Source organism: Chelonoidis abingdonii, chromosome 23 (genome assembly GCF_003597395.2).
Source record: "Chelonoidis abingdonii isolate Lonesome George chromosome 23, CheloAbing_2.0, whole genome shotgun sequence".
NCBI classification, from domain to species: Eukaryota; Metazoa; Chordata; order Testudines; family Testudinidae; genus Chelonoidis; species Chelonoidis abingdonii.
In genome coordinates this window covers 21,174,986-21,198,455 of record NC_133791.1, presented here as the reverse complement: position 1 = coordinate 21,198,455, position 23,470 = coordinate 21,174,986, and the positions used below count along the sequence as shown (strand labels likewise).

The 23,470-nt window shown below is 49.2% G+C and overlaps 1 protein-coding gene across 2 annotated transcripts in view; it reads right to left on the bottom strand.

Moving 5' to 3' along the window:
- ALPL (alkaline phosphatase, biomineralization associated) overlaps positions 1-23,470 on the bottom strand; it is an 85,974-nt gene that overhangs the window by 52,756 nt on the left and 9,748 nt on the right. For both annotated transcript variants that reach the window (XM_075060314.1, XM_032783935.2), the window contains one exon: positions 3,697-3,830. In XM_075060314.1, coding sequence (XP_074916415.1) covers positions 3,697-3,754 — 58 coding nt within the window. In that variant the 5' untranslated portion in view covers positions 3,755-3,830. The remainder of the gene's footprint in view (positions 1-3,696; positions 3,831-23,470) is intronic.

Here is a 23,470-nt window from a genome sequence, read left to right as displayed (position 1 = left end):
CTGAAAAGCTTCCATTTTTGAGGGAGTCAGTCAGTCTGTTTTTCTGAAGTGGAAACTTGTACAGATGACTAGGGAGTTTAAGAATATTGCTCAAGCATGCAGGAGTGTAATCAGGAAGACCAAAGCACAACTGGAGTTGCAGCGAGCAAGGGATATGAAGGGTAACAAGGGTTTCTACAGGCACATTAACAACAAGATGATCAGGGAAAGTGTAGGACACTTACTTAATGGGGGACGCAACCTAGTGACAGATGATGTGGAAAAAGCTGAAGTACTCAATACTTTTGCCTCAGTCTTCACCCCAGACTGCTGCCCTCAGCAGCACAGTGCGGGGAGGAGGTGAGCAGCCCTCAGTGGTGAAAGAACAGGTTAAGGACTATTTAGAAAAGCTGGACGAGCACAAGTCCATGGGGCCGGATGCAATGCATCCAAGGGTGCTGAGGGAGTTGGCTGATGTGATTGTAGAGCCATTGGCCATTATCTTTGAAAACTCGTGGCAATCAGGGGAAGTCCTGGATAATTGGAAAAAGGCAAATATAATGCCCATCTTTAAAGAAGGGAAGAAGGAGAATCCAGGGAACTACAGGCCAACCCCACCTTAGTCTCTGGAAAAATCATGGAGCAGGTCCTCAAGGGATCCATTTTGAAGCACTTGGCAGAGAGAAAGTTGATCAGTAACAGTCAACATGGATTCACCAAGGGCAAGTTATGCCTAACCAAACTGATTGCCTTCTATGAGGAGACAACTGGCTCTGTGGATGTGGGGAAAGTGGTGGAAGTGATATACCTTGACTTCAGCAAAGCTTTGGATACGGTCTCCCACAATATTCTTGCCAGCAAGTTACAGAAGTATGGGCTGGATGAATGGACTGTACGGCATATAGAAAGCTGGCTAGATCATCAGGCACTGATCAATGGCTCAGTGTCTAGCTGGCAGCCTGTATCAAGCAGAGTGCCCCAGGGGTTGGTCCTGGGGCCAGTTTTGTTCAACATCTTCATTAATGATCTAGATGATGGGATGCATTGCATCCTCAGCAAGTTTGCTGATGTCAGGGTTCCTTCCCCACTCAACTGTAGGGTACAGATGTGGGAACCTGCATGAAAGACCCCCTATGCTCATTTATCAGCTTAGGTTAACAGTTAGCTGCCACCACCAAGTGTGTTCCAAATCTTAAGAGAGCCACTTGGAACTCTGCCTTCCCCCAAATATTTCCTAAGTCCCTAACCCCACCTTTCCTGGGCAGATTTGAGATGAATTCCTCCCCCCAAGTTCTTACACCCCTTTTCCTCGGTAGGCTTGAGTATACCCTCACCAATTAGTCCTGGTGAACACAGATCCAAAACCCCTGGATCTTAAACAATTAAAAAAAAAAAATCAGGTTCTTAAAAGAAGGATTTTATTTAAAAAAAAAAAAAAAAAAAAAAGGTAAAGTTTAGCTCTGTAAAATCTGGATGGAAATAACTTTACAGGGTAATCAGATTCAAAGAGCCCAGAGGAACCCCCTCTAGCCTTAGCTTCAAAAGTGACAGCAAAACAGGGATAAACCTCCCTCTAGCAAAGGAATATTTACAAGTTGCAAAAAAGATCACACCTTGCTTGGCTGTTACTTAAAAAGTTTGAAATATGAGAGACTTGTGCAGAAAGATTTGGAGAACATGGATTGATGTCTGGTCCCTCTTAGTCCCAAGAGCGACTACCACAAAAACAAAGAGCACAAGCAAAAGCCTTCCCCCACCCAAGATATGAAAGTATCTTGTCCCCTTATTGGTCCTTTGGGTCAGGTGTCAGACAGGTTACCTGAGCTTCTTAACCCTTTACAGGTAAAAAGGATTTTGGTGCCTCTGGCCAAGAGGGATTTTACAGAATTGTGTACAGGAGGATTGTCATCCTTCCCTTTATAGTTATGACAGCAGATGACACTAAACTGGGGGGGAAGGAAGAGATGCTGGAGGGTAGGGATAGGGTCCAGAGTGACTTAGACAAACTGGAGGATTGGGACAGAAGAAATCTGATGAGGTTCAACAAAGACAAGGGCAGTGTCCTGCACATAGGACAGAAGAATCCCATGCACTGCTACAGGCTGGGAACTGACTGGCTAAGTCGCAGTTCTGCTGAAAAGGACCTGGGGATTACAGTGGACGAGAAGGTGGTAGTGAGTCAGCAGTGCGCCCTTGTTGCCAAGAAAGCTAACAGCATATTCAACTGCATTAGTAGGAGCATTCCCAGCAGATCGAGGGAAGTGATTATTCCTCTCTATTCGGCTCTGGTGTATTGTGTCCAGTTTTGGACCCCCAACTACAGAAAGGACGTGGACAAATTGGAGAGAGTCCAGCGGAGGGCAACGAAAATGATCAGGGGGCTGGAGCACATGACTTATGAGGAAAGGCTGAGGCAACTCGGCTTATTTAGTCTGCAGAAGAGAAGAGAGTGGAGATTTGATAGCAGCCTTCAACTACCTGAAGGAGGTGTTCCAAAGGAGATGGAGCTCTGCTGTTCTCAGTGGTGACAGAACAATGATCTCAAGTTGCAGTGGGGCAGGTCTAGGTTGGATATTAGGAAACATTTTACTAGGAGGGTGGTAAAGCACTGGAGTGGGTTCCCTAGGGAGGTGGTGGAATCTCCTTCCTTAGAGGTTTTTAAGGTCAGGCTTGACAAAGCCCTGGCTGGGATGATTTAGTCGGGGTTGGTCCTGCTTTGAGCAGGGGGTTGGACTAGATGACCTTCAGGTTTGGAAGAGGCCTCAGATCTTCTATGATGTGCTTTAGATAGACATGGGTGGCGCTGCCTTCAGACCTGTGCAGGCAAACCAGGTTAAGGGGTGCTAACATGTTTTAAGAGAGGAGGACAGTTTCTTGACCAGCTAACAGAAGTTAAAATGCAGATTGCCTTCTCAACACTAGGGTTAGCTAACACGTGTTAGAACGATAACATCTTTTACCCTCATATCTGCAGGCTGTGTGAGGCACCACACAAACTGTCTTATGAGCCTGAGGCTGGCCCATCTGACTACGGGATTATGCCAAGACCAGCCCTCCTACCTGGTCTCCCCTCCAGCCTGCAAGGCTGCACTGTTGGCTCAGGGGGAGCAGAGGGACGACCAATACTGCAGGAGCTGAACCATCCACCTTGAAGAGTATGGGCTGGCACCAGCCATCCTGAGTTCTGTCTGCCTGCTGAAAGACCCCGGTAAAGAGCTCTGTGGACCTGCAACTGATGGGTTCTCTGCATGGCAGTGTGTAAGCCCCAGACATAGGGCCATCGGGTGCAGCCCTAAGCATGTTCAGCATTCAGCAAAGGAGATCAGAACTCCTACATCTGTTCTTGACATACATACTCTTTAAAGCACATGCCTCAAAGCTGGTACACCCACGGGCGTGAGCAGAGCCATTCCTTGGGTAGGACAGATCGGGGCAACCACTCTAGACCCTGTGCTTTAAGGGGCCTCACGGGTCAGTGCAATTGGCTGGCACAGATGACCAGCCCAGTCAGTCCTGGAAGACAGGCGCAGGAACTAGAGGTTCAGGGGGTGCTGCAGCAAGCCTGGGGTCCCAGCTGCCAGCCCCACACAACCAGGGGCCCTGCCCAGCCCCTACTGCACAGCAGGGCCCCCCCAAGCTGGCAGGAGCTGATTTGTCCCAGGCCCTGCACCGCCTCTAGGGACAGCCCTGGGTGAGAGTCCCTATGGATCCACCTACCTGGGACAAGAGAGGCAAGACAGACTTCAGCCAGCAGGATGAGGAGAAGAGCCTTCATGATGCTGCTGGCAGACACTCAGATGACACCAGGGACCTGTGTGCTCAGCAGAGGGTCTGTTCCTGTGTAGCAGATTCTGCGGAATGGAAGACACAGAAGACACTCACACTGCTGCACAAGGGAAAAAGGACGTCTATGCCAGCCCATCTTGTCCCTCTCTCTGCTTCCCCCATACAGAACAGCTTTCAGGAGAGGACAGACTTGGCTGTAGCCTGGGTGAAATCCTTCAGGGACTGGATTGTCCCAGGTAGGCTGGAAGGGCTAAATTGTTCTGCTGTCCAACCCAGGACACAGTTTGTTCTCCAGGGGGAGGCTGCTGATGTTGATTAAGACATGCTGGCACTTCTCAAACATATAGCTCCTATTGTCCTGCAGCATCTTCTAAATTCCCTCTCAGTGCAGTGAGGGCACCCACCTTTAGACACTGCACCACCCCTGGCTGGGCTTCCTGTTTGTATTACAGTGGGGCCTGGTGGCACCAGGAGGGATCACAGCCCCGTGGTGCAAGGTGCTGGACAGACACTAGGGATGCATCCACATGTAGGAAGAAAGGTGTGGTCTTACGACATGGTGGCTTACACATAGTGTCAAGTATCAGAGGGGTAGCCGTGTTAGTCTGGATCTATGAAAAGCAACAAAGAGTCCTGTGGCACCTTATAGACTAAGGGACATACTGGAGCACAAGCTTTTGTGGATGAAAACCCACTTTGTCAGATGCATAGTAAAATCCTAGTGAGGTTTAGTTCTCCCATGTGGTAGCAGGTTGAGGTAAACACGAAAGGGGGCCCTGGAGGCTACCTCATCCTGCTAGTGTGCGTTGAAACTGCAACTGCCTTGTCTGCATGGGGGTTTTACCACATGGCTTTCCACCCTTTTTTCCTAGTGAAGGAAAGGAGCCCTAGTGAGAGCCCCTGCCCCAAGGAGCCTGCACCTAAATGCATCAGAGAGAGAGTGGGAGAGGAAAAACCAAGGCAGAGAAAGGTTGAAGTGACTTGCCCAAGGTCATCTGGAAATAGACCAAAGTCTTCTGACTCCCTGTCCAGATCCCTATGTACTGAACTGCACTGTCTCGCAATGCCCAGCACCATCACCCCTCCTTCCCAAGGCCTGTCTATAGGTCACAGGTTCAGTCCGCACAGATGACCCATGGTTCAAGTCACTACTTAAGAATGCCACAGAGAGTGGAATTGCAGTGCAAACACCCCAGCTCTCTCAGAACTAGCTGTGCGAGGGGACAGATAAACCAGCAATCTCCCAGAATGGATAAGGAGGACAGAGCAGAATGAAAGCTATCCTCACCTCATGAGCAGCAGCACCATGGTGGAGGAGGGGATCCCCTGCACACATTTTGCATTGTCAAGCTATGCGCCCCCCCCCCCACTCCTCCTCTGGGGAGGGAGAGGATCTGAGACAAGCCTGAAGAACCGTAATACTCAGTTCCCTTGGATTAGTCTGCCGGGTGCCAGTGACAGAGGTGCCTTTGGAACTCAGTAACTGCTCCCTGGGTAGCACAGATTTTGGCAGGGGACAGCAGTTGCCTTGCACAACCAGGCCTCCAAAAACTCCAGCCAGCAGCAGGGGGGAGAACTAACCAGCATCCCCAGCACAAACCTCTGAGCGAGCCCTGCCATGCCAGCTGGCAGGGAGATCTAGCTGGTCTGGCAAATCACAAGCAGCTGGAGCATGTTATATAGCATGGAGGGAGGTTTTGTGCTTTCCAACTGAGGGCCTGCCTGCTGTTTGGAAATGTATTAACTTTTCCTCAGCCCCTGTGAGGTGGGCCTCAACCCTAATTCACAGATGGGGGAAAATGGAGGTTTGCTCAGTGCCAAGTTCTGACAGGACCCCATGGCCCAGAGGAGCAGAGGGCCAGAATCTGCACAGAAAAGACCACTGATCTCTGCAAACGATGGCTACATTACACTCAGCAATGTTGAGTCACCTGCTGGCAGGAGCTGTCCTGCTGAAAGAGACCTCTTGGCTGCCCCGGGGCAGGGGCTGGAGGCCAGGTTTACAAGCAAGCTCAGCACCCAAGAGCTCCCATTGAGAACAGCCTGGGGAGGGAATTCCCCACTGCTCTCAATGGGGGAGAAGCGGAGATCTCCATTGCTCTCAGTGGAGGGGCAAGGTGGGATTTCTCCACTGGAAAGGGAGGTAAAGGGACTGTGGGGACCATTGCTCGCAGGGGAAGCTGATGTCGTAAAGATCTGGCCATAAATGCTTTTTCAGCAGTCAGGTGGCTCTAGGCATGAGTTTGGTGCTGGGTCAAGCTCCTTTGCAGGTATTCAGTATCCAGTGTGTGCTATTTGGGGAGCTTAGCAGAGATAATACTCCAACCCACTGTGAATCCAGCCCTTGTGTCTCTGAACTGAATTTGGAATTGTAACACTCAGATAAGCAATAAAATTCTCTTGCCCTCCCAAACAGAGTCAGATGCAACAAGGAGAGGTGCTCCACAAACTTCACTCACCCCAGCTCCGCAGATATGTGGCATTATTTACCTGCAACACCCCCTGCTACTCCAGTCCTGAAGCCTCCCAAACTAGCTGGGCCAATGTAACTCAAACCCAGATACACCCACATTCCCAGCTCTGAAAGTGTACTTCAGTAGGTGAGGGGATGGGAACAACAAGCAGGAGTAGGAAGGTGATATTAGCTCTGTGTGTCTCAGAGAGATCACTGGTGACTGGTCCAGTTCTGGTGTCCCCATGTCAAAAAGGACATTGACAAATTGAAAAGGGTTCATTAAAAAGAAGCTAAAGAATGATCTGAGGTCTGGGAAACCTTCTGGAGTCTCTCGATCTATTTAGCTTATTGCAGAGAAAGTTAAGAGGTGACTTGATATCACAGTCTACAAGTACCTACAAAGGGATAAGATTTTAGATAGCAGAGGACTCTAATCTAGCAGGCAAAGGCAGAGCAAGATCAGCGGCTAAAGCTGAAGCTAGACAAATTCAGACTAGAAATAAGGTGCACATGATTAACGGGGCGGACAATGAATCATGGGGATAAGTTACCTAAGGATGGGGTGGATTCTCCATCACTTGAAGTCTGTAAATCAAGATCAGATGTCTCTTTCTAAAAAGATGTGCACTAGCTCGACCAGAAGCTATGGGATTGCTGCAAAATCACTTAGTGTGGGCTCCAGGGTGGGGCCAGAAATGAAGGGTTCAAAGTATGGAGGGGGCTGGGGGCTCCAGCTGGGGCGCAAGCTCTGGGGTGGGCCCAGGGATGATGGGTTCAGGGTGGAGGAGGGGGCTGCGGCAGGGGGTTTAGGTGCAGAAGGCGTGAGGGCTCCGGCTGGGGATGTGGGCTCTGTGATGGGGCTGGGGATAAGGGGTTTGGAGGGCGGGAGGGGGCTCCAGGGTGGGGCAGGGGGTTGCGGTGAGGGCTCCAGCTGAGGGTGCGGGCTCTGGGGATAAGGGATTTGGGGTGCAGGAGATGCTCGGGGCTGAGACCGAGGGGTTCGGAAGGTGGGGTGGGGAAAGTCAGAGCGGGGTAGGGGCATGGGATGGGATCAGGGTGGAGGCTCTGGCCAGCGCTTACCTCGGGCAGCTCCTGGAAGCAGCAGCGTGTCCCCCCACCCCTCCAGCTCCTATGTGGAAGTGGAGCTAGGTGGCTCTGCGTGCTGCTCTTTTCCCAAGCGCTGCCCTTGCAGCTCTCAATGGTTGCAGTTCCCAGGAGCTGCAGAGCCAGCGCTTGGGGTTGGGACAGCGTGCAGGGCCCCCTGGCTGCCCCTATGCGTAGGAGCTGGAGAGGGAACATGCTGTTGCTTCTGGGAGCCACAGCAGGCAGGGAGCCTGCCTAACCCTCACTGCGCTGCCGACTGGACTTTTAACAGCCCAGTCAGTGGTTCTGAGCAGAGTTGTCAGGGCACCTTTTCGACCGGGCATTCCAGTCAAAAACGAGACACCTAGCAACCCTAGGCAGGGTAGAGTTACACCAGGTTTGCTAAACAGGTTGAAATTTCCACCTTAGGTGAAACAGGTGCAACTTCCTCAGGAAACCAGCCCTAAATTAGGCAGAAACTAGAGTCAGCCCCTTCCCCACCACTCTCTGCTGGGGTGAGAGGAGGATCTGAACACTCCCCCATGCTCAAAATAGCATCTGCAGTGGCGAAGCTGAACTCCCTAACTGATTGTTGTCCCTACATTTTAATAGTGCATGGGCCAGCACCCAGCCACCCACCCCCACTCCCCTTTCCAATACCTGCTCCCTCCTTCAACTGCCATGCCCCTCCCCCCCATCCCCACTCCACATCCTATCAAGCTAGTGGTGAGGTTAAAAAAAACCTATGTAACATCCATGTGTTTGCCAAAATGCCATATGCAGTAAAAACAACACAAAACAAAGGATGTTGGTTCAGTCCGTGAAAGGCCCTGAGCTTTCAGCTAGCACAGAATTTTACGAGGTCTATTTCTTAAAGTGAGGCATTCAAAAAATGCAGAAAGATTTTAAGGCACTTGGCTAAGGCAGTCAGAATCCCAGCATCATTAACCCCTTCGGTCTGAACAATTACTAGAGAACTATTTGTTTTGCCATGCACGCTGGGCATGTCTGCAGGGGAGATAAACCAGAATTTTAGGCAAAGGAAGTGTTTGATTCTGGCACAAACATTGCATGGCAAAGCAGCCAGTCAGTCTGCCCTTCCAGTACCACAGCACCTCTAACGAATAACATCACTGACTATCTTGCTGGTCTGGCCTTAGGTCGTGTTTGTTTTTGAAGAAACCCATTTGCTGCCCCTTGGATGTTACCCTGATACAGGTCACCACCAATGCAAGGACAACCTGGAGAGGTGCACTAAGCATCCCTCTGCAAAACCAGCCCATGCACACCCCACTCCAAACAAACCCTGCTGCCCACCCACCCCTGCTCATGCAAACACCCAGGCCAACCCCCACCCCACTGCACCAAACAGCCTAGGGTCAGAACAAAGTCCCCCATGGAAAGGGTTGGGGGGGGAGAGAGGGGAAGAAAAAAAAAACAAAACAAAAACTACACACCGCACACACCACACAGCAGCTTCTCATTGTTGGTCTGGTTCTCAAACTCCCCCAACCCCTGCCCAGAAGCCGCCCCCAGCCCCCAAGGATGAGAGTGTGATTTACCAAACACCTGGCCCATCTCCAGGGCAAGAAAGAGGAAGACAAAGGATGAAGCGTTTGATGACTTCTTGTCAGCCACACACAAGGAGAGTTCTCCTCGCAAAGGGAGACCACCAAGTCAATGAGGGACACGACAGAAAGCGACAGGGATGTACAGAAACAGGCTGATGCAAAAGCACATCAGTTTGCTGGACAGCATGTTAGGGTACATCTTCACTGTGTACAGTACACACACTGCACACCTCCTAGCATGAGTATACACAGAGTGCAGATGGGGAGGCACTGCTCAGCCGAGTAGAGTAGAGACACCTGAACCCTGTGGCTATGTAACCTACATGGGCTATTGTAGCAGAGTGGTTACCTGCTCCTGCCCTGTGGGGCCTGAAACAGCCCAGGAGAGGGCTTGGCTGGGGCAAGAAGCCTGGGCTGACTGGAGGAAAGTAGGCCCAGCTGGCCCTTATAAAAGGCTGTGAGCCAGAGGCCCAGCACTTTCCCTCTGTAGAGGGAGAAGGGCCTGGCTGCAAGGTGCCAAGAAGGGAACCTAGGGTGGAGCAGGGCTCTGGAAAGGCCTAGGGAGCCAGGGAGCTCTGGCCTAGGAAAGCCCCAGGCTGAAGGCCTGGTAAGGCCCTTTAGGTACTGGGTTGCAGGAGGCAGCAGGTCCGAACCGCCTTTGCCTATGATGAGTGGCTTACACTGCAGTCTGCCCCAGTGAGCAGGGGGCTAGATAGGGACTGGCAGTAGCTGAACACTGAACACTGGAGATAGTGGGTCAGGGTTCCCCGGGGAGTGGGGAGAACCTGAGGTTGGGAGGGGTTACTGCCAGGGGCAGCACCCCAGGCAAATGGGGCACTGGGAGGACATGGGGCCACAGGTAAGGCAGATCACTGGCCTGCAGAGGGTGCTCCGGAGCTGGAACCAGCCAATTCTCAGAAGTCACCGTCAGGAGTGAGTCCAGATGCTTACAGCTATCTACACACCCAACCAGCACTTTCAAACATCTACACTGCTGTTCTTGGCAGTGTAGCATCCTGGTGCTGGAGCCTCTCTCTCTGGAGCAGGGAAGAGCTCTAGCAGAGGGGCAAGTTGCTGGCAGGGGGCACCACTGGAGACCTTCCCTGACACTGCAGTGTGGATGCAGCTTGCTTTTCACTATGGCATGTAGCTAGACTAGTGGTGTGCAGTGTAGATATAGTCTTAGGGTAGTGTTCCACCCACCTCTACATCCCAGCCATATCCTGCAGCCCATGAACACTATACCAGGAGCAGCTTTACCCTTCCCAGATTCTAGCCACAGGCACTTCCCTCCCCACTTTACACTGCAGGACAGGGAAAACAGCAGATACAGTGACCCCAGCTCCTACCGAACTGAAATCATCTTTCCTCCTCATTCTACACCAAAAGGGAAGGACAAAACAAGCTAGATACCTGCACCTATGCACACTTACAAGCAGTGCGACACAAATGGGCATGCAGCACTTCTAGGCAAGCATTCTGCCTTCTTTCACTGTTCAAGTTTGCAGCTTTTTAAGTTTTGTGGTACTGGGGTAACAGCTTGCAAGCCTTAGTCAGTTAATGATTTTATTGTTTGCACTACTGGATGGGCTGTAAAATTTTAATAAAAGCTCAAGTTTCCTATCAAACATGACGGAGCTCTACTTGCACTCCACAAATCTGTGTCAGCAGGCCTGACGTGCTCACTACACCTTGCACACTGGTGTCATAACCTGTATCAAAAAGGTGGCGTTGTGTAAGGTTTCATATACTGCTGGTAACATGATAGCCCTAATAATCATTGCATGGTGTGTATGTATGGGACATGTACATCAGCAGTTGTGTGTGTTCTTAAAATGAGTTTGCCAAGCAATGCGTAAGCCCAGGCATTCCTTTGTCTAAGGCAGACTATTTCCTTGCTTGACCTCTGTGCCACTGCCCGGTGATCAAAGAAGGTGAATTTACATAACAGATAAACAAAGCCATCAAGCTGACAAGGGGAGATGGCAATAACTCAACCCGACCAGCTGGGAAGGAGCCTGCATAAAGTCCTCACCAGGCCACATGGTGCCTCTTCTGAGAAGGAGAAAAGGACCTTTATTGGAGAACACACTGCAATGGTTTATTAGGCTATAAGGACAGCGGCTCTGAACTTTAAACACTAAGCAATAAAATCAGTTTGAGTCAATCTAATATTACTGTATGATAGAAACAATGAGGAGTCCTTATGGCACCTTAGAGACTAACAAGTTCATTTATTTTGGAACTTTAGGCCTGAATAAAGACTGGGAGTGGATGGGTCATTACACAAACTAAACTTAATTTCTCCCTACTGTTACACCTTCTTGTCAATGGTTGTTAACGAAAGTGGCCCATTTCAACTACAAGTTGTTTTTCTTCCCTTGGTATCCTACTGTTAATTGAATTGTCTTGTTAGACTGCACACTTGGTAAGGCAACTCCCATCCTCTCATGTATTTTCCACTCCGTGCATCTGATGAAGTGGGTTCTAGCCCATGAAAGCTTATGTCCAAATACATCTGTTAGTTTCTAAAGTGCCACAAGGACTCCTCCTCATAGTCTGTATCAGCAAAAACACACACACTCTGAAATCTGCATGATAGACATGTACCAAGCAAGGTCTTTTATGACAGCCTGTGAGATACTAGTGATTAAGATAATTGTGAAATGTCTGCATCAACACTATATGGGGAATTATGGATATTCACCAATATTATGCTTTACAATCTGTGACTAAACAAAAGGAGAAACAGCTACATTTCCTCCTGGCAGGAGGGAACCAATCTACTTGTCTCCAGTGACATTAAGCAAGGTGTGACCAACAACAATTGAAGTCAAATTTACATATGAATCAGCAAGGGGATGGGAAGTCAACAGAAATAGAACAGCTGGAAGCCTTCCTGCCTCTTCAAGGAAGGTTAATGAACTTTGGGAAATATAAGCAGAAGTCATTTTTGGTCTGCGTAACACGGATTAATGGTCTCAAGTTGCAGTGGGGAGGTTTAGGTTGGAAATGAGGAAAAACTATTTCACTAGGAGGGTGGTGAAGCACTGGAATGGATTCCCTAGGGAGGTGGTGGAATCTCCTTCCTTAGAGGTTTTTAAGGCCTGGTTTGACAAAGCTCTGGCTGGGATAATTTAGTTGGGGTTAGTCCTGCTTTGACCAGGGGGTTGGACTAGATACCTCCTGAGGTCCCTTCCAACCCTGATATTCTAGGATTCTACTGGCCAGATAAAAAGGCCAGAGCTCCTGTACATCTGAGACAAAGGGATCCTTCAGTACAGGTAAGAATCCTGCTTAGGCAAAGACTGAATTTCAGCAAGTTACATTTTTACTTTTGCTTGTTTAACCCTATCTTTGCTCTTTATCTTTGGTATCATATACACCTATGACATTTTGTTTAATAAACTTGTTTTAATTTAAGTTATGCCAGTTTAGCGCTGTGATTGACAAACACTTATTTCAACCCCTAGTTCCATTAACAAGTTGGTATTACTGTCTCTTTAAAGGTGCAGTGAACTTAATGACTTGTGGGAGTGGATGCTGCAGGAAGATGTATTTGGGGAGCTCGGGGTCATGGTTTGTTACCTCCAAGGCAAGATGTGGACTAGGAGAGTGCTGCAGAGTTGGCTGGCCAGACAGACAAACTGGCATGTCTGGGAGTTGTCACACAGATTCCCATTAGCAAAGCTCTCACTGGCAGAGGCTGAGAAGGGTAACACAGTAACTCTGAATTCTGGGAACCTCAGCAGATGATCACAAGACAGATGGTTTTGGGGAAATTTGGGACTGGAAGGCTGTTGGGGTCACTCTGCAAGATGCAACCAAGGCGGGTGGAAGCAGGAGGGGGGACCTGCATGCTTATATATGAGCTGTTGGTGTCAGGGGTGTGAGCCACAGAAGCAGAGCACTGAAGGCACCTAGAGTTGTAGGGCAGGCAGTGACAGCTCCTTAGTGCAGAGTAATGCACAATGGAAACAATCTCTACTATACATATCACATCATGGGGTCTAAGTTGCTCTTACCACTTAGAGATCTTGGAATCCTTGTGGACAGTTCTCAGACAACATCCGTTCGATGTTCAGTGGTAGTCAAAACTAAGCTAACAATGATGGGAACTATTAGGAAAGTGATAAGACGACAGAAGATATAAAGCAGCTATTTAAACACATGGTGTGCCCACACCTTGACTACTGCATACAGATCTGGTTACCCCATCTCAAAACACAAAAAGATTAGAACCTGAAAAGGTATAGGAAAGGACACCAAAATTCTTAGGAGAGATTAAAAAGACAGATTGCTGTCTCTCTTTTCCAAGCTGAACAAAGTAGGGATATGACAGAGGTCTATAAAATCTTCACTGGTGTGGAGAAAAGTGTTATTTACTCCTTCTCATAACACAAGCAGCAGGGGTACCACAATTAAATTAGTCAGCAGATTTGAAACACACAAAAGGAAGCACTTCTTCAAAGAACACACAGTCAACCTGTGGAACTTGTTACCATGGGGTGTTGTGATGGCCAAGTATAACTGGGTTCAAACAAGAGTAAGATAAGTTCATGAATGACAGATCCATCAATGCTATTAGCCAAGATGGTCAGGGATGCAACTTAAGTTCCCTGTAAGCTGTGTGGCCACAGAGCCGCGCAGCAGCCTATTTAGTGCCACACAGGCACTCAAAGAACCCACCTGAAGACCGGGTGCCTATTCTGCAGCCCCAACTCCAGAGCTGCTGTGGCAAGGAGAGGCACCTCTTCCCTGCAGTCCAGGTCCTGCTGCTGTAGGGAGAGAGAGCTGGGGGGAATCCTCCCTCCCTGCTGTAGCCCCAAGCACCTTCCTGCACCCCAAACCCCTCATCCCTGGCCCCATCCCAGAGACCACCCCCCACCCAGAGCCCTCATACCCCGCACCACAATGCTCTGCCACCTTGAGCCCCCTCCCACACTCCAAACCCCTTTGCCCCAGCCCCACCCTCACCACATTCTGCACATGGGTGGGAAAAGTTAGAGGGAACACTGGATGCAACCCCATGCTTGGGTGTCCCTTGCTTCTGTTTGCCAGAAGCTGGGACTGAACAGGGGATGGATCACTCGAAATTCCCTCTGAAGCATCTGGTATTGGTCATTGTCAGATGACAGGAAGTTGGGCTAGGCAGACTATTGTTCAGTAAGCCTGTTCTTATGGCCATACATGGGAGACAGAGTTCCATTTTTCCATTAGGGGAAAGAGAAAAAAGAAAACCTCCATACACACCCAGACAAGAGACTTTCAAAAGATCAGGGCACCATGGACCTGGCCATAACACCCCATTTAATCTTGGTGAACCTTCCATATTGATCAACCAGGTCATGAAGCAATAGTTAATGAACTCTGAGGCCTGGTGTGGGTCAGCAAAAGGACAGGCACATGGGTCTGTGACCCAGGAACCTGTTGGTGCCAACTGGTGCAAAGGGGTTTACCAGAATTCCCTGGATGCAAATTAGTTCAAAGACAACAGGTGAGGTCTCTATCCAGAGCAAGTAGCCCACTGATCATCATAACCACTGCAAAATATAGGCACAGGTAATATTTAAGGAGTTATGTACTGTGACAAAGCTCCTCCTCTACCTTGGTGGGTCCTGTGCTTATTGGTGGATTTGCTCACCTCAGATCTTCCCTTCTTGTAGAACCCCCAGTTTGGGTCAACTCCTGTGTCTGATCAGGAGTTGGGAGGTTTGGGGGGAACCTAGGCCCACCCTCTACTCCGGGTTCCAGCTGTGGATCGCAGCTGTGGATCGCAGCTGTCTATAGTGCCTCCTGTAACAGCTGTCTGACAGCTACACCTCCCTGGGCTACTTCCCCATGGCCTCCTCCAAACACCTTCTTTATCCTCACCACAGGACCTTCCTCCTGGTGTCTGGTAACACTTGTACTCCTGAGTCCTCCAGCAGCACACCCTCTCAGCTCCTTGTGCCTCTTGCTCCTAGCTCCTCACACACCTACCACAAACTGAAGTGAGCTGCTTTTTAAACCCCGGTGCTCTGAGTAGCCTGCCTTGATTGGCTGCAGGTGATCTAATCAGCCTGTCTGCCTTAATTGGTTCCAGCAGGTTCCTGATTACTCTAGTGCAGCTCCTGCTCTGGTCACTCAGGGAAACAGAAAACTACTCATCCAGTGACCAGTATATTTGCCCTCTACCAGACTCCTGTACCCCACTGGTCTGGGTCTGTCACAGTACCTGTACTGAAAATTCTGTTCTGAAGGATTTGGGATTGAGACAGGTCACCAGGTCAGGTGACAGGCCTTGGATGGGTAGCAACTGACACCTATCTCTCTGTCTGGTCATTTGTGTATTGTCTGCCTCCCACTGTAGGGCTGTTTGCAGAGTGAGCCAGATATGAATCCAAGAGATTGAGGATTGTGTCTTCCTGTGGCTTTCCTCTCTTATTGATTTCTCGGCCTATGTCCTGCTGATGATTAAGGACAAAGAACTGTTCTAATATATCTTGGGGTACCAGGAGACAAGCGGACAGCATGTTGTGCTTTTTCAAAATGAGGTCAAAGCCAGCCTGGCAGAAAAGTGCTAGTGAGCAATACTTTATTAGACATGAAAGTATCTTGTTAAGTAAGTCAGGGCTCTAGAATGCATGTTGATTTTAGTTGTGACTATTTGTTTCCAATACTCCTACATGCTATCACCTGAGTCACTGTTAAAATAAATTTGTAGGGACTGGGGCATGGGCAGTCATACCTAATGGTTAGAGTCCAGTGCCTGGAACCAAGGTGGGCTCCTGACTTTCCCACCAGCTCTAAGATCAGAGCAGGAGTCAACATCAGGAGTGGAAGGTAAGAGCAGGCACTAGAATGAGGCAGGAAAGCAGGACCTGGAACAGATGGGTGTTTGGGATAAGGATGACAGGAACAGGCAGGGCTTGGTAGTGGTGCATATTAGCAGCCAGCCATGGATTCCCACTTTGATAGCTTCCTGTGCCTCTTTCTGGCTTAACTGGAACTACCCAGCTGATCAATGGGGCTGGATGTGTCCCCCAATCAGAAGCTTTGTGAGTGGAGCTCTCTGCAAGCTAGTCCTTCAAGGGAGCCGCTGGATGCTGCCTGTGGGCCATGTGCTGCCTGCGGACTCCAGGGCCCTGCTTCAAGGTCCATAACCTTCACACTGTTGCATGTGATGCGGAGTAGTGATCTGGGGTGGAACAGCTAAGCTGGGTGTGCTGTTTCTTTGTAGCCAATGGCTGTGAATGTCCAGTGGAACAGGGGCTGGGGCTGCTAGGGTTAGAGCATGCCTATCTCTAACCTGAAGGGAGACAGCAGCAGGGCTCACGTAGGCCTCAAGGAGGTGCATGTGTTGCCCATTGCTGGTGGAGTCAGGGAACCCTAAGGCTTCCTCACACTCAAGACAGGTGGTAGTGAGGTGCTTCATGTCCCTGGAGAGCATGACGGGGGTGGGGGGGTCAGTGACCCCAATACAATTCGAGAACTCCAAGCAGGCAAATCCATCAGGTCTCTCCTACGCAGTGCCAAACTTTATTGCCATTAGCACTATTGCAGTGCACACCTCCATGCATCAGCTGATCTACCACCACCACATTGGGTAGCTACTGCCTGCCAGTAAGCAGGGCTGGCGAGCCTCCTGATGGCCCTGGCTCCATGTTTCTCCATGCTGAGGGGAGTTCTATGTTGGCTTGCTGCCACTGCAGCTCCAGGGTGAGCACCATGCAGATTTCTAGGAAAGCGACCTTGGTCATCTTTAAATTCTGCCACCACTGCAGGTCATCCTAGGACTGCATCATAACTGGCTTTCCAACCCCAGACACACTGCATGAAGTGAAGCTATTCCAGGAAAAGATCATGCATAAATAGCTGCTCAGCTTCATCTTCCTTCTCTTAGCAAAATCGGATTGGTAGCACAACAGCTGGCCCCCAAAGTGACAGTCTACAAGCAGCTGCTGTGTATTAGTGTCTCACACTGGTGGCACATACTGGCTGACACCAGTGTGAAAATCTTGCCAGCTTCAGAAGCCAGACAGATCATGGGAATTTGCAAGCTTGACCCTAAATCCCAGAGGCTCCCAGCAGATATCCCACAATGCCCCATGAGAAAAGTACTAGAATGCACAGAGCCCAGCAGTGGGACAACATACCACAGGATACCCAAGCAGAATGCTAAGCACTTATTTTGGGGGGGAGGAGTCAGCACCCTACATTCCGAGGGAAGTGGATGCAAATATTTCAGAATAGTTATTCCACAATTTGTTCCCAAAAACATAATTCACAGACAAGCCCTGACTGACATCAGTGCAACCCCTTTAAATTGGTTTAAAAGGAAGTATTCTATAGCAATGCAATCACTAGAAGGCACCCTGAAACCAAAGCAAGAGTCCACACAACAGGGTTGCATTGATTTAAATAAATCAGTTTGTACTGGTTTAGAATGTTCTCATGCAAGCAAGGTCTCAAAACTGCAGACTTCGTCCTATTTAGTGCCATGCACCCTTGATGCCAGTGTGATCTGAGGCTTCTGTTTGTTACATATTGACAAACAAACATCAAACTGCCATTTATTAGCACAGCTCTTCCTATGGCAAGAAAGAAAATTGCTACTAGCAGGATGCAGAGATACCACCTTCCAGTAACAACAGAAAAAACAAATTCCAGCAACTAACCCCATAGAAAGAACACCACAAAGCCAGAGAGGAATGAGGCGACTTTGGTTGTATACACAGGCCTTTTTGTTTTAATGTTCCAGTTGGTGCGATTATCTTATTCTGATGTGTTGTGGGGGTGCCAGGACCCCATTGGCTGGGTGCTGTCCAAACACAGAAAAAGTGTTGTTAAAGGAAAATGCATTCCTGAGACTAATATCTTCAGTGGGGAGGGATAGCTTGGTAGTTTGAGCATTGGCCTGCTAAGCCCAGGGTTGTGAGCTCAATCCTTGAGAGGGCCACTTAGGAATCTGGAGCAAAATTAGTACTTGGTTCTGCTAGAGAAGGTAGGGGGTTGGACTCTATGACCTTTCAGGGTCCCTTCCAGTTCTATGAAATAGATAGGACCTTTACTGTGAAGTGTATACAGCATCTGGGACAAGGGTGCCAGGGTTATCACAATGCACTCATTGTGTTTGTGCTAACTGGGTGCATCTTTTGGAGGATGCCTGTTTCACTGCAGGTGAGTCTGCACTCCAGAATTCACATAAGGGAAGTACTCAAGGGTGGATTGCTTATGTTAGCCTTTCACAAGAGACAGTAGTCACTTTACAGAACAACTTGTGGGCAGGTCTCTGGTCTGCGTTACATAGGAGGGCGGACCACATCATCATAATGGTCGAGTCAAAGGTCTGAAGGGACAAGTTGCTGGGATGTCCTGCGTCCACAGAGTACTTCTTGTGGGGAACTAAGACTTCTGGGCGGCATGCCCTACTTTGCAGCACTGCAGTGAGCTGTGCGGCACTACATGTGCCAAAGGAGAAGGTGTCTGTCCCTTCTGGTACTCCTGGGGGAATTCTGCACCACTGCACAATGCAGAAGTTTGCATAAATGAATGGTGTGCATGCAGAATTTCCTTTCCTCCACAGAAAAGGACTGTAGAGCTACTAGGGGCCACTCGACCCAGCAGAGCCCAGTTCACAAATAGAAGACACTGATGGGGGAAGGAGAGGAAGCTAGAGAGTTCCCGGCAGCTCCAGTTCCCCACGTCACTTAAGGGAAGGAGACAACAGGGTGCAGGAAACCCCATTCAAGCCTGGGACTGAGTATCCGGCTGTTTCTTCCTCTGGATCTCTGGGTGAGGGAGGGGCACCACAGCTGGGCTAGCTGGCACTGCAGCTGGGCTTTGAGGAGAGGGAGTTTGGGTGTATTGCCTGGGGGGGGGGCGCATAATTGGGCTCCAGGGGATGGGGGGGGGAAAGGAAGGTTGTGGGTGTCTGACCTCCAGGCATGAAAGTAAAATACCGCTCTTACTGGTACAGGGCCCACTCTGCTGCCCTCCCACCCTGCCCCAGAAGGGATGGGGCCAGGGTGAAAGTGAGGTACCTTTCTTACCGGCACAGTCCAGAGGCAAGCAACCCAGCTCTCCTACATACCTCCCATTGCATGACTCCAATATAGAAAATAAAGCTATCACCACCAGTACTCTCTGTACTAGAACTTTTTCAGGCTCATGCCAATATGAAAGTGAAAACTCACTGTCACTTTTTCTCCTTGTCCTCCCTCCTCCTCCAGCCAGACTGGCTCCGTTCCCCACCCCCCCGCCCAACCCCTGCACTCAGCAGGGGCTGCAGCAGCGCCCCTCTAGCTTGCAGCAGGGGGACTGGCTGAGGGATGAAGCCTCCCCTGACACTTGCTGCCTGCATAGGAACAGTTTAAACTCACTTGTTCACTCCCTGGTTCAACCTGTGGAATTAGGGGCCATTTCTGGCATCCTTGTTAATTTCACTCAGTGGCTTCTCTCCCCCGCTGCTCCTCCAGCCCCAACAAGTGTGACAGTGAGTTTTCCCCTTCCACTGGCTTTTATTAGCTCTGGATTTAAGCTGTGCAGCCAAATGCCTATTCTATTCTGCCCCTGCCTTGGTCTCACCCCTGCCCCCCCAGAACACCTGTGAGTGAAATTAACAAGGATATCATAAATGGGCTCTAATCCCAGAGAGTGAACAGCTAAATTTAAACTGTTCCTATGCAGGCAGCGGGTGTCTGGGGAGGCTTCTCCCTCACTCAGTCCCCCTGCTGCAAGCTAGAGGGGAGCCACTGCAGCCCTGCTGAGTGCAAGGGGTTGGGGGAATGCGGAGCCTAGCCGCATTGGCAGCCTGGCTGGAGGAGGAGGGAGGAGAGAAACTAATGTGACAGTGAGTTTTCCCTTTCCAAGCTTTTATTAGCTTGGAGTTTAAAGTCTTTTTTTTTTATGCAGCCCAAACAGGTGAAAGAAAGCCAGTACTGAATGCTGCACTTAAGTGCAGCAGTGTACCAGCAAATCTTTTTAAAAATTGGTATTCCGTACCAGCCCACTTTCACCTCTGCTGACCTCCCCATCTAGGCTTTGGGAGAGGAAGAGGGCAGAGAAACAGGAACTGGGTTGTCACAGGGGGTTCTTTAATTCTGTCCTGCTGTGGAAATTTGTGTTTGTCTGAACTGTTACAGACATACTTGCTTAAAGGTATTTTGAAATAAAATCAAAATAATTGAAATTGGCCTGATTATGCAAATTTTATTTGTCAAAATAACACTACATAAATTTAATATTGTGTGCAGAATGTTTACGGTGTAGACCCCCTCGCCCCCCGGAATACTTCTAGGGATCCTGAGAGGAAGAGCTACAAGCTCAGCAACTCACTGCAGTAACCTGGTCCATCTTGGGGCACTCCAGATCTTTATCCAGCGCCTTCAGGATGAGGGGACAGCAGGGAAGGGTATGCAGGAGATGAAAGGTTAGGATATTTACAGGTTTATGAATTAAGTTGGGGGGGGTTGTGCACACTTGTAAAACTGGGAGTTTCCACCTTCATGAAGGGCACCATCACTGGGCCATCTTTGGACATGCTAGTGCAATAGTCTGGAGTTATCATATCTGATGCATGTATGTAGTCATGAATTTAATTCTTATGTGTTAAGGTGGCCTCAAGGAGAGATGCAAACTCCTCCTTCAGGAAAGAACAGCCTAGCAAACTTTGTGAGGAAGTGACATGGACAACTGATATGCAAAAAGATGGTTTCACTCAGAGTGACACACCAGGGAGATGTGTCTAATGAACCTGACCTGAGGTTGTATGCAAAAAAGGTAATATTTGCATAACAGGCTCAAAAGGATTTCTTAGGTCAGCTAAGAGGAAGTCTAATGCATGACACTTTGATGAGAACTCACACACTTCCACTGCAACTACTAATTAGATAATAGCTTCCTTTTCAGCTCCACCTAAGCTACCCTCTGCCACCTCAGAATCTTCTCTGTGCTAGTCACCCAACACTCCAAACTTCTATGTTAGCATTAAGCTCTGGGAATCAGGTATTCTTCAAGGGAGTGTCTCCACTACAGCAGGAGTCCTACTGGATCCTTCTCATTTCCAGAAAATAGTGAGCTCTTTTATGCAGATGTAAACGGAAAGCATGCCTCCAAACAGGGACCTGTTCAGGGCTACCCTTCGCGTGCCGGGAAGGCCCACACAGCTGGCCACACACACTTCCCTCAGAGAGAAAGATCAGCTGCTGAACTGAGCAGTCACGCTGAGCTGAGCACCTTCCTCAGACATTCTGAAGGGGATGGGGTTAGGGTGAGGCAGGCTGTTGGCAAAGAGGGTAAGAGACTTGCTCCGACTGGATTGTGAGGATATGCACAGTGAGTGTCACCTCCTCAGTGTGTTGGTCTGATACTCTGTCACCACCTGCAAGGCGGATGGGAAGAGAAGACTTATGGGCAGAAGCTGGAAAGGGTGGAGGGAGTCTACGGGCCCATGCAATCCCTGCCCCCAAAACTCAACCCTCCTCCATATACTTTATGCAGTAGGATTCGAGGCCAGCTGAGGTCATCTAATCTGACCTCCTGCAAAAGAAACTCACCCAGATCAGTTGCAATTGTTTTCAAACAGCAAGACAATGGCCAGTGTTGACAGTCAATGTAACAAACCAAACTTTCAAAGAATCCTAGAATATTAGGGTTGGAAGGGACCTCAGGACGTCAGCCTATGTTCAAACATTCAGCCCCCAGCATGACTCTTCGGGCCAGGCCTGCAAGAAGGCTCTGCACATTGGGTACTGAACTCTTCTGAAGAAGTGGCCCCAGGGCTCCGAGCAGAGAAAGTAGAAGCAACTTGAAATGCCTTTTGGTTTTAAGATAGCCAGATTGCAAGTAGCTCCTAGTGTTTGCTTGTTGCCAACTCTTGCAATTAGGGCATTTTTGTAATATTTCCACTCCGGGAGTCACAGGCTACATGTACTCTAAGAGCTAAGGATGTGATTCTCAGGACTGTACATACATTCATGTTAGCATGAGTATAGACAGCAAGGCTGCTGCAACCACATGGGTAGTGACAGGGGCTAGCCATGCCGAGTACAACACTATGTATGCTACTGCAGCTATGCTGCTATTTACATTCATGCGGCAAGTTAGTGCCAATGTGTACAGGAGCAGGGGGGGGGGGGGGGGGGGGGGAAGAAAAAAGAAATGAGACCTCTAGCTAGCAAGGGAGACAGATTCAGAATGGGACCGTTATGGTTATATATACTCTGCAGGTCTACCCACTCTGCGTTTTTGCACAGACCCTCTTACCAGCCATACACAAAACCCTCAGGCATGTTCTTTGAACCCACACTTGCTTGCATAGCTGGGACTGTGGGTTAAATCCTGGTTTTAATGCGCTGCCCTGCCCATCTAGTCTGATCTCCTACATGACACAGGCCAGAGAGAATTTCATCCAAAATTAGAGGTCCTATAATTGCCCCTTCCACCTTCAGGAGTTCCCTGGTAGCTGAACCCAAGACTCTTGGCATTAGTATCCTTACCCACAGGCCACCAAGCAGCAGATGTGAGAATCTCAGCTTTCTAAAGTTTCTAGTTTTCATGGTGGCCAAGAAACGGAGGCATGTTTTCAAGCTTAATGGCTCAGAAACCAGAAGCTCAATAAAAAGACTCCCTCACCTCATGATTTTTAAAACAATCTCATTTGGGGGTGGAGGGGCAGATGAGGGGGACTTGCAATCTTTAAATGCTTGGGCAATACTGCTGCCCCAGAACCTCTTCTCAATGTTTGTGGTTCCCAATCCCCCTTTCCCATTTTAAGCACAGAATTCTCTCCCCTGCTGCGGTGTGAAATCCCACCCAGAGTTTGTACCCATATGACTGTCATTGCAGATGTGATTTTTGTACAGTCAGTATCCTCTGTAGAGCTTTGTCTAAAACACAAAGTTTGCAGGATGTTGGCCTAGTTAAAGCAGTACAGCAGAGCCAAACCAGAATCTTGCAGTTTGTGTGTTTAGACAAAGCCCCACAGAGGACATGACTAACTGCAAGGGAAAGAGCGAGAGATCTTTTTTGTTTTACATAAAGTAATTCCAACAAAAACCCCACATATTTTCTCTCCTAGCCCTTCCTGTTCCAGCAGTGTCTGGTATTACTGTAACAATCGCAAGTGAAAGCATGGAGTGCAACTGTCACCCACCATTATACCTTTAAAGGTGACAGTGAGCTAGATGGGTCTTCTATCGCCTGAGCCTACAAGGCATTACTGCCTGGTGAAGGCAGTAATGCCACTTGTAGCAACTGTGTGGGTCACATTCTACCACCAGCCTTCACTTGTCAAGGTTAGTCTCCATCAAAGAGGAGACCCTCACAAATCCCCCGCTGCTTCGGCGGTAGCTTCACCACACATGCCAAGCGAAGGGCTAGGCCATGGAGACAATCCCCAGGCTTTTGCCCACAAGCAGGATTCTCTGAAATTCTCCTGCAGCTGCAAGTCCTAGTGCAGATGGCATCAGAGCTCTTACCACTGTGCTGCAATGGCCTGAAGTGTCAGAGGAGATTCAGAGGCATTACTTACAAATGGATCTTGTAATGGAAATGGATCTGAGCAATGCAGCAATAACGCTAACATCCCCTGCCCTCTTGCACTGTCCTGGCA